At 33.5% G+C, this 10939-nt stretch overlaps 1 protein-coding gene across 1 annotated transcript; it reads left to right on the top strand.

Annotated features, from left to right (window-relative positions):
* The first annotated feature begins 2918 nt into the window (after positions 1 to 2918).
* On the top strand, positions 2919 to 7254 carry LOC117332613 (ATP-sensitive inward rectifier potassium channel 1-like). Its single transcript, XM_033891591.1, has 2 exons — positions 2919 to 4432; positions 6380 to 7254. The coding sequence occupies exons 1-2, from the start codon at positions 3108 to 3110 to the stop codon at positions 6402 to 6404; spliced, it is 1350 nt and encodes a 449-aa protein (XP_033747482.1). The 5' UTR covers positions 2919 to 3107; the 3' UTR covers positions 6405 to 7254.
* Positions 7255 to 10939: the final 3685 nt, after the last annotated feature.

The raw sequence follows: 10939 nt of genomic DNA, 5'->3' as shown, positions 1-10939 counted from the left end.
AAAACTTATGTTTTAGAAAATATTTTGTTAGAATCCGCAATGTTCCATATTTATAAAACAGAGAATATGGCATTGTGTGATAAGACTGTTTGATTACATATGCAATGTTTTATACAAATAAAGCAAAAATCGCCCCATGTTTGAAAAAATATTAAATTCAAAAATGAAAATATTTAATTATGTTACCTCCATATAAGTAGAAATAATGTCCTGATTGAAAACAATGTTTAATTAATTACACAACATCCAGTGTAAGTGAAACATGTTATGCATATAAGGAAGAAATTATTCCATATTTTCCTAAGTCTTCAATACTTATTGTGAGCTTACTTTGATAATTAACATAAATATTCCCCTTTATTTACAGATAGCTGCTGAATATCATTGGGTGATATGGAAAAGCAACGTAAAACCGGTATGGGAATTTTAATACGGACACATCAAGGGACAAATTGTCGTAATGTTATTTTCTGTCAATGAACCAAATGCCATTTGTATGCCGTATAGATAGATTTCCTTTGCACGATAATGCATATGTTACCAACATAATTGTGGAGCCCGGTTTGTCAAAACGTCCTTTTGCTTCTTTATGATTTTTGATTCGGCACTAATATTGTATATTGTACTTTAAAAGATTTTTCTCGCGGATTACCCAAATGCCACAAACAGATTACAGACAGACTGGGATATATTTATGTTTGACAATGCTGTAATGGACATTGCTGGTCGTCTTTTCTAATTATCTTCATTTCCAAGTTCAGAATCAAAATAGTTTAAAAGGGATATACAAACTAGTTGGTATATCTGCCGACATTAATCTCAACCTTCATTTTTACTTTTGTAGAAAAATGTCACTCTACCATTTAAATCATATTATCTAAGCGCGCATTTCACTTTAAACAATAATGACTTTCTATCGCTGAGAAAAAAGGATGAATTGTAAATTTGAATACAGTACTTGTTTTTGATACCAACGTTTGCTAAAAAAAAAGTGTTTCATTCTTGTATAACAAGCCGTCTGAGTGCTAACACTGATCTTATAAAACACAAAAATATTACACTGGTGGACTTTAATCCCCAAGGACCAGTTGTTCAAATGTTCAAAAGGTGATTAGGCTAATTGCAATTTATCAACAATTTAAAAACCACGATAAAATCATTTATCGCAAAACAAGGTTCGCAATTTATGAAAATATCATACACGCGAGTCTCTCCCTACCTACCTATTTCAAAGAATATAAACAAACACGTTTTGACGTAGATGAGAAGTGAGATTTTCACTTATCAAGTGATTAAGCTAATTACCTTTCGAACAATTTGGCCTGAAGTTTGGCGTTATCCAGCTTGCTCTCGTCTAGAGGAAAAGACAGTGGCACATGTTTAGAATATACACTGGTGTTTCATGATGATTTAGATATTCCTTTAACTACGTGGTTTGATAACGGGGCTGGGGGATTATTCAGAGCCTTTTTGAGTTGTATATTTTCACTTTTTGATTGCCATATTTTTGGCCCTTTAAGCTCAATTGCTGATCCTAACAACAACTTTATAACGCCCTTTTCGTTCATTTGTTTTGCATACACTGCATATGTCATTTAATTGTTATTTAATGAAGATACATGTATGTTACTGGTTATTCATACAATCCTATGATACAGAAAACAAAACAAAGTTAGCCTTTCGTCTGCCATTCGACCATTTCCTCCAGCCATCATATGAATAAAAATCAAACTAATAAATACCTACTTCACAACATTTCGAACAAAAACACTTAAAAAGTCATCTGAGATATTATTAATTTGCAACTAGTGATAATAAGATTTATTTCTTTAAATGTATAGAATTTCATGTAAAATCTTACTTGAATTTTATCATAATGACATGATAATGTATATCATAAACAAACAAAACAAATGTAGGAAAATAACAAAAACAAACGTGTTTATTGGCCACATTATACTGATAAAAAAGTTACTTAGTTTATTATCTATTTGAATAAAATTGTAGATATTTATGTTTAACAAAGGTCAATCATTTCAAGATTATTCTGTATTTTATTATTCATAAATTTACCATTTAACCATTCCAATATGCATATTATTTAGAAGTATATAAATAATCATTCTAGCGTCACTTTCCAACTTTAATTAAATCTAGAAATATCATAAGTAATATCTACAGACACTAGTAGTACTGTATACAACAAATTTAAGTGGAAACCTGAAAATTCAGTTACCTTCTCATTAGAAGTAAATAGCGATGAATTTAAAGAGAGGTTTAACAGTGTGTATTGCTAGGCAATGATACAGAAATATCATAAGTAATATAGGAAATGTTATTTTATTTCAATGTTATTTCCAAATATGTGAAGTTTATAATAGATTCTTGTAATTCAAACTTTGTTTTCATTTGTCTGTACATGTGTCATTAAATAAATTAGTTTTGTTTTATCGCTATTCAGTGAAATATTTTTATTTTATTTTATTTCATTGGTAAGAATAAACTAACAATTTGAGTATGAACATGTTATAACGCTGTTCAGTGTGGCTCATATAGATGTGTAGAGAGGGATTATTGATCACTAGACAATGATCGTTCGGAACACTTCTGGCCCTTTGATGCCCCGCGGCCGTACAATGATTGCTTTGTGCAAAAGGCGAAGAGTTACACGTTCGTTGATGCCGTGAGCAATAATAAAAGTGATGTTTCTGACATTCCTCTGCTGGCGGCTCGTCATCAATCACCGTCTCTCGATAAACCGCCATGATGGTCATTCGTACTCTTGAACAATTAACAAAACAACTCCTACCTGACAACAGGGATCAATAAGGCAGGCAGTCATTGTTTTCTCACGACCAATCAGAACGTCCCGTTTCCCATAAATTTTCCCCGGCCCCACTCATGATTGATAAAGCCCAAGTTTTTTGCATTTTGGTCATCAGTTCGTCATAATTCGATCTTAATCATGATCCTCGTCACAGTATCGCCGTTCTCCGCACGTTAAGTTGCCTAATTCGCCTAAGTGCCTCTCATTTCACCACAGCTGAGCATGTCAAGACCGGATCACAGTCTAATTCTGTAATATATTTCATATTCCACATCACGCGATGTCTTACGATCACCGAAGCTCACTGCTGGCAAGCTTTAGAAAACCCAGGCCGACAGAAACCCAAACCAACGAGGATCCAGGACAACTGCTCGAGTTTCCATCTTTAAATGGTGCTAAGGAGGAAAAAGGACTCAAAAATGGCTACCAGCTTGGACGCCCGGCGCTACTTAAAAAGGGCGGGAAATACAGGGTGTCGTACAAAGGCCTCAAAGAACAGAAAAGGATTCCCTTCCTGAAAGACATTTTCCAGACGTTGATAGATATAAAATGGCGGTATGCAATTTTGATTTTTTGTGCAACCTTCCTGTTTGTCTACTTTGTGTTTGCGATATTGTGGTACATCTTGGGTTATGCTCATGACGACTTTAACCCCGACAATATAAATAATCCAAACTGGCGGCCATGTGTGGAGAACATGAAGACATTTGCCGATTCATTCATGTATTCGGTGGAGACCCAGACCACCATCGGGTACGGCTCACTGTACCCCAATACCCAATGTGGGGGTACTTTATTTCTTGTCTATCTACAGGTGACAGTAGGATTTCTCATAGAGACCCTCTTGGTCGGCTTCATCCTTGTCAAGGTTGCCAGGCCAAAACACCGACGGCTAACACTTCTGTTCAGCGACAGCGTGTGTATCTGTATAGAAGATGGCGAGCTTTGTCTACAAGTCCGGGTAGGAGACATGCGTAAATCCCACCTGGTTGACACCAAAGCCAGTGGCATCTTCATCAGCGAGAAGGTTTCTAAAGAAGGGACCGTTTATCCTCTGTACCAGACTGCGATGGAATTCGAGGCGCACGGAATGGATAGTCGCGTGTTCATGATGTGGCCAATTGTTCTCAAACACAGAATTAACAATAAAAGTCCATTATGGAACATGGAATTTGACGAAATCTTATCCAACACATTCGAAATTATTGTCCTACTAGAAGGCACTATTGAATCTACAGGCGAGATATGCCAAGCAAGGACATCTTATTCTTCAAAAGACATACAATGGGGATATCGCTTTGCTAATATAGTAGACTTTGATATACAAACCGGTCTCTGGGAAGCCAATTTCAAGCAGTTTAATGAAACCGTTCCAACTCCAACACCGAAGTGTAGCGGAAAGGACGTCACTAACATCTACAACGGAACCGGAAATTTGGATAACGTGGAAGGAGCCACTGGACGGTCCAGTTTCCGGAGAACCCAAAGCCACGCCGGACCCCTGAACTATATGCTCGGTAAGGCCAGTAACGTCACAGATGCTGCAAGAGAAAGTGGGAGGGGCGCAGTGGCATTCCGGGAGGAACCCTACAACAGCCAGAAGTGGTATGTATGATGTTTATTCTATTTTCATAATCGTTGATAACGAGATTTAAAAGAAAATTTCGAAATATGTATGTGTTAAATGGACAACTCTAATGTTCCCCTTAAATATAATATCATTATATGGCTCAAAATATCGTAATTCAATCCTGCTGTATTTATGACGAAACTGTAAAATTAATTTTAACTGCGAATCGTTGTACACGTATTTTGATATATTCTAAATGAATGGCGTTTAACTATCATCTTTGATTTTTTTATAGTAAAAGATAAAAGTACATTTTTGTTTTAAACTATAACAAAGGTTTTTTTAATTGTATTTGGTATTTATTTATTTATTTGCAAAAGCTGGGTACAAACAAAAATGCATGCATTTATTTTGAAAATTAAAAGTTTCAATCTAAATAGTATAACAATAAATTAATACCTAAAAAAGTTTTAATGTTTAAACAATGAATTTAAGTAAATAATATACAATTTAAATGTTCACGTTATAGAAACTATTTAAATCTAAATCAAGCAATATACCGCGTTATTAGAAAAAAAATACGATATGAAAATATAAAACCTTAAAGTGTGACGCGTACTATAAAATACTGGTTAAAAACGAATAAACATTGAAGTTTTTTATGTAAGCGATGCGGAAAATATAACAAGTTATTGAAAGATGAGTTTACTGTGAATTGTCAACTTTATATTTAAGTTCAAACAGTATGTTCCCTCTGATCGCGGCGTGCGACAGAACACTTTATCATACCTATGTTGTCCAAGGTGACTCACATCTTCCCCTTTCGTCTTGGCTGTACCTAGTGACGTGCATAGTACTTTTTCATACTCAGTTATTTCTTTGAAGTGTTTTTCTCAGTTTATATCGAATTTGTAAATTGGAAAGTTTTGAGTGCAGCAGGTGCGCGCGTGTGCCTATTTGTGGCGTTGGGTGCCGTGGATTAGTTCTACCACTATATATAAGTATTAGGAGTTACTTGGCTGTTCAAATGACCAGTTGGAAACGGTCTGCATTCTGAAGTCTGTGGGTTTAACTTAAATTGAGTAAGTTCATTCACGTTGGTGTTGCTTGTACAATTTTCGATGGTAGTTTATCGGTGGGAATTATTGTTGGGCTGAATATTAGTATTTTCTTTATTATCAAGATTTGAGGCAAATCCATCGCTTTCTTCAGCTGTGAGAGGTTCATGTGGACGGTATATTCGATTGTATCAGAACAAATATGTGACACTGTTCTTGAATATGGAGTTATATATCTTATTTCCAATTAGATTTGTAAGGGAGTTTATGATGGTATAGGTCTGAGGCCGACCTTTGTAGTGTGATTTTGTATCCAGATTTACTTCCAGTGTTGTCTACCGACCACGTCATTCTAGATATGACTTGTATTGTGTCCGTTTCTGCAATTGTAGAAATAAGAGAATTGTAGAAAACGACACAATATGAGATGTGTCCGCCTCTCCGACGACTGTGGTCTTGCTGATGATGCTGACTGGTAGCTGGGCTGCTGATGCTGGGTTATTTTTGTTCCCTCGTGTTGTATAGATTTAGATTTTATTCCATTTATAGAATCAGTGATGTAGGTTTTATTAAAATGTCGTTTCAATATGTTCATGGCTGCGACACTGTTTAAAGTTACTGAACAAAAGAAATTGCCCCGTCACCGGGTTAGCATATGGCAAATTAATAAACCAATAGAAAACACATTAAAAGTCAGTGATTGAGTGATGGACTTGCTCATTATCTCCAAGTTAAAGTATATGTAGTATAAAGCCCGTTACCTTACACATAAAACCAAGTGTTGATGTGAACATTTTATGTGTATTCGCAAAAACTGAAAACCCCAAAACATTTCACCTTGCGAAATTTACGCGATACAGAAATTTCAAATCATGCGTAACTGTTGTTTTTTTTAATAGTTACCCATTGTTTCTATAATTACAGGAGATTGTCGATGCCAGCGTTCTGAGACGACCCATCCAGCAATACATGCCACTACAACCAGTGTACCATTTGATGGAAGCATCTGGTGAATTCCAAATAAGGAAACAACGCCTTATTAGAAAACCCGCTTTTCCATAAAAAGAAATGTAATTCCATATTAGGGAATAAGATTCCGTCACTGGGGGGACATATTGTCTACAGTAGTTTTGTACAGTGTCTCAGTCTCAGGCAAGACTTTGACCCTTGACCTTGATCATTTGTCATAATCCTGAACCTCAGACTAGATAAGGTACGAAATACGTTTGAAAAATCCATTTGTTTTCAACATTAAACATTTTTATTGTTTTTGCACTCGTATTTTGACTAATGTTCGAGGATTGGTGCTCTTCGGGCAGTGGTTATCGAGGCAAAAAGTGTGTATATTTGTATATTTTGTATGATAAAAAATCCGTGTTCACCTAAATGCATGTGCAATCGGTAATTGTCGGCATATTCCGTGAACATTTTTCTATTTTCCGGAAAGTACCGACGGTTCTCGATTAAATACATGGTTTTTACAGAAATAATTCCCTTGTACTACTTTCTAGTATCCCGTACTTTTTCATATTGATATTCTAAATGTTTTTGAATATACAAATACGATATGTTATTAAATATCATTGTCAATGGTGTTCTTCATCACTCGAAGGATCACCAAGAAATAGACATTTAATTAATTGAATTCTTGCATAATATTCCGAATACGTACCTAGCCTAACAACTGTTTTAAAGTCCCATCTTCATCAAACGATTAGAGCCAATATCGCTATTTTTAATAATTCCCTAGTACTAAGTTCACATTTCTCCACATAAACTGTTGAGATAATAATAAAAAACATCCTTTAGAGCTTATCCCGGTAGTATGCTATGGATTCTAATTTTTAAATGATACTATAGTAGCCAGTTTTTTTTTGCGGCTGGGCGTGTCACAGCTCTTACAAATACGAATAAATACCTATATAAGTTGTAAAGTCCATTTTTATTTTGCGCTGCCAAGCAGATTAAGTCCCTTCATTTCAACAAACTGAATTTAGTCTTAAATAATCCAATATTTCATCTAAATAACAAAAAAGTACATACATTTGTTTTAAATTGAATAATAGTTATAAAATACATAATACATAGTAGAGTTCCTTATAAAATAATACAATTACCAATACATGTGAATAAATTGACCGATTGATCCAAATATCTATTATTTCAAAAGTACAAACTGAAAGATTTTTTTTCTATATATTTATAGAAATTAACTTTTTTTCAACAATACATGTACAATGTATTTTGATCATCCGTGATGTTTCTCTCAGTCCGGTACATTTACACTGCAGCATGTGTATACTTTACTGTTAATACAAATCCGGTTGGTACTTCCATTGAAATCGCACTACAAATATTATATCTGCACGTTCTTTGTATTACAAGTGTTTGTTTTTATTTCACATCAATAAAATTGAAAATATACATTACTGCGTGTTGTTATCAGCTTCCGCTCAGCATGACAGACAGACGGACTTAACCGACGGACGGACTAAACCGACAGACGGACGAACATGTTATGCAGGTTAACACCTAATTAGGAACATGAGCATTTCCTAGTGTATTTGGACATATTCTGGTGTGTAGTATTTTAGACTTTTGGTCACTTGATTTTGATTTAAACATATCTTATTTGCTTCAAATGCATAAATGACCGGGCACAAGTAATCACAGCATTACTAAGGCCTTCTTCACAATACATAGTATATAAATTGATTTAGGGAAAGAAAAACAAAACGATTTATGTCATATCATATTACCGAAACCTTTGGCTGGATTTTAAATAATTTTGCACACTTCTAAAAATAGCATTCAGTAAAAATTATTTTTGGGATATTTGAAAAAAAATGAAATGAAATGAAATAAAAAAAAGATTATTTTACCTTTCAAAGCTGATTTCATTTCTTAAATTTAAGCTAACAAAATAAATCGGATAAAATATTTCATTTATTTTTTGAAAATAAATTTTTAAAAATATGCTATATATTATGAATAAAAAAAATGAAATCAGTCCGTTTGAAGGTATATACCAGCAAATATCATAAAATATACATATCAAATTAAAACACGATTTTTAACTTACAGGATTATTTTTTAGAACATGATATAGCCGACATGAGGTCGATATGACAAAATCGGGCGAGATGCCGACACTTCATGTAAGTTTGAATTACGAACATGTTATAACTGTACCGACAGATATCTACTACACTAAGATAAGACTGAACACGTGAATTCAGACCGTTGTGGATCTTTCAAAATATTTTTTAAGAGATGCAGGCTATGACAAGTTTACTAACTGGCGTGCATTAAATATTAATTTTAAAGTGTTACGAAACACACACTTCAAAGATTCTACACATCTCCGACAAAGAGTCGTCATGATCGGTTGAAAACAAGAAACAAAGAAAACAAGGTGTTAATTAGATATAGTTATAAACATTGGTGTCATTTGTAGGTGTTAATTAGATATAGTTATATACAGTGGGTGTCATTTGTAGGTGTTAATTAGATAGTTATACACAGTGGTGTCATTTATAGGTGTTAATTAGATATAGTTATATACATTGGGTATCATTTGTAGGTGTTAATTAGATATAGTTATATATAGTGGGTGTCATTTTAGGTGTTAATTAGATATAGTTATACACAGTGGGTGTCATTTGTAGGTGTTAATCAAATATAGTTATATACAGTGGGTGTCATTTTAGGTGTTAATTAGATATAGTTATATACAGTGGGTGTCATTTGTAGGTGTTAATTATATATAGTTATATACAGTGGGTGTCATTTGTAGGTGTTAATTAGATATAGTTATATACAGTTGGTTTCATTTGTAGGTGTGAATTAGATATAGTTATATACAGTGGGTGTCATTTGTAGGTGTGAATTAGATATATTTATATACAGTGGGTGTCATTTGTAGGTGGTAATTAGATATAGTTATATACAGTGGGTGTCATTTGTAGGTGTGAATTAGATATAGTTATATACAGTGGGTGTCATTTGTAGGTGTTAATTAGATATAGTTATATACAGTGGGTGTCATTTGTAGGTGTTAATTAGATATAGTTATATACAGTGGGTGTCATTTGTAGGTGTTAATTAGATATAGTTATATACAGTGGGTGTCATTTGTAGGTGTTAATTAGATATAGTTATATACAGTGGGTGTCATTTGTAGGTGTGAATTAGATATAGTTATATACAGTGGGTGTCATTTGTAGGTGTGAATTAGATATAGTTATATACAGTGGGTGTCATTTGTAGGTGTTAATTAGATATAGTTATATACAGTTGGTGTCATTTGTAGGTGTGAATTAGATATAGTTATATACAGTGGGTGTCATTTGTAGGTGTTAATTAGATATAGTTATATACAGTGGGTGTCATTTGTAGGTGTTAATTAGATATAGTTATATACAGTGGTGTCATTTTAGGTGTGAATTAGATATAGTTATATACAGTGGGTGTCATTTGTAAGTGTGAATTAGATATAGTTATATACAGTGGGTGTCATTTGTAGGTGTTAATTAGATATAGTTATATACAGTTGGTGTCATTTGTAGGTGTGAATTAGATATAGTTATATACAGTGGGTGTCATGTAGGTGTTAATTAGATATAGTTATATACAGTGGTGTCATTTAGGTGTTAATTAGATATAGTTCTATACAGTGGGTGTCATTTGTAGGTGTGAATTAGATATAGTTATATACAGTGGGTGTTAATTAGATATATTTATATACAGTGGTGTCATTTTAGGTGTTAATTAGATAGAGTTATATATAGTGGGTGTCATTTTAGGTGTTAATTAGATAGTTATATACAGTGGGTGTCATTTGTAGGTGTTAATTATATATAGTTATATACAGTGGTGCCATTTGTAGGTGTTAATTAGATATAGTTCTATACAGTGGGTGTCATGTAGGTATTAATTAGATATAGTTATATACAGTGGTTGTCATTTGTAGGTGTTAATTAGATATAGTTATATACAGTGGGTGTCATTTGTAGGTGTTAATTAGATAGTTATACACAGTGGTGTCATTTATAGGTGTTAATTAGATATAGTTATATACATTGGGTATCATTTGTAGGTGTTAATTAGATATAGTTATATATAGTGGGTGTCATTTTAGGTGTTAATTAGATATAGTTATACACAGTGGGTGTCATTTGTAGGTGTTAATCAAATATAGTTATATACAGTGGGTGTCATTTGTAGGTGTTAATTATATATAGTTATATACAGTGGGTGTCATTTGTGGGTGTTAATTAGATATAGTTATATACAGTGGGTGTCATTTGTAGGTGTGAATTAGATATAGTTATATACAGTGGGTGTCATTTGTAGGTGGTAATTAGATATAGTTATATACAGTGGGTGTCATTTGTAGGTGTGAATTAGATATAGTTATATACAGTGGGTGTCATTTGTAGGTGTTAATTAGATATAGTTATATACAGTGGGTGTCATTTGTAG

Source organism: Pecten maximus, chromosome 8 (genome assembly GCF_902652985.1).
Source record: "Pecten maximus chromosome 8, xPecMax1.1, whole genome shotgun sequence".
NCBI lineage: Eukaryota > Metazoa > Mollusca > Bivalvia > Pectinida > Pectinidae > Pecten > Pecten maximus.
This window is presented reverse-complemented; position numbering and strand designations above follow the sequence as displayed.

Excerpts from the sequence above, each read along its gene's own strand:
- LOC117332613 (XM_033891591.1), top strand. The coding sequence starts at position 3,108 with ATGTCTTACGATCACCGAAGCTCACTGCTGGCAAGCTTTAGAAAACCC. Across the intron at positions 4,433-6,379 it reads CCCTACAACAGCCAGAAGTG|GAGATTGTCGATGCCAGCGT; the intron begins GTATGTATGATG and ends CTATAATTACAG.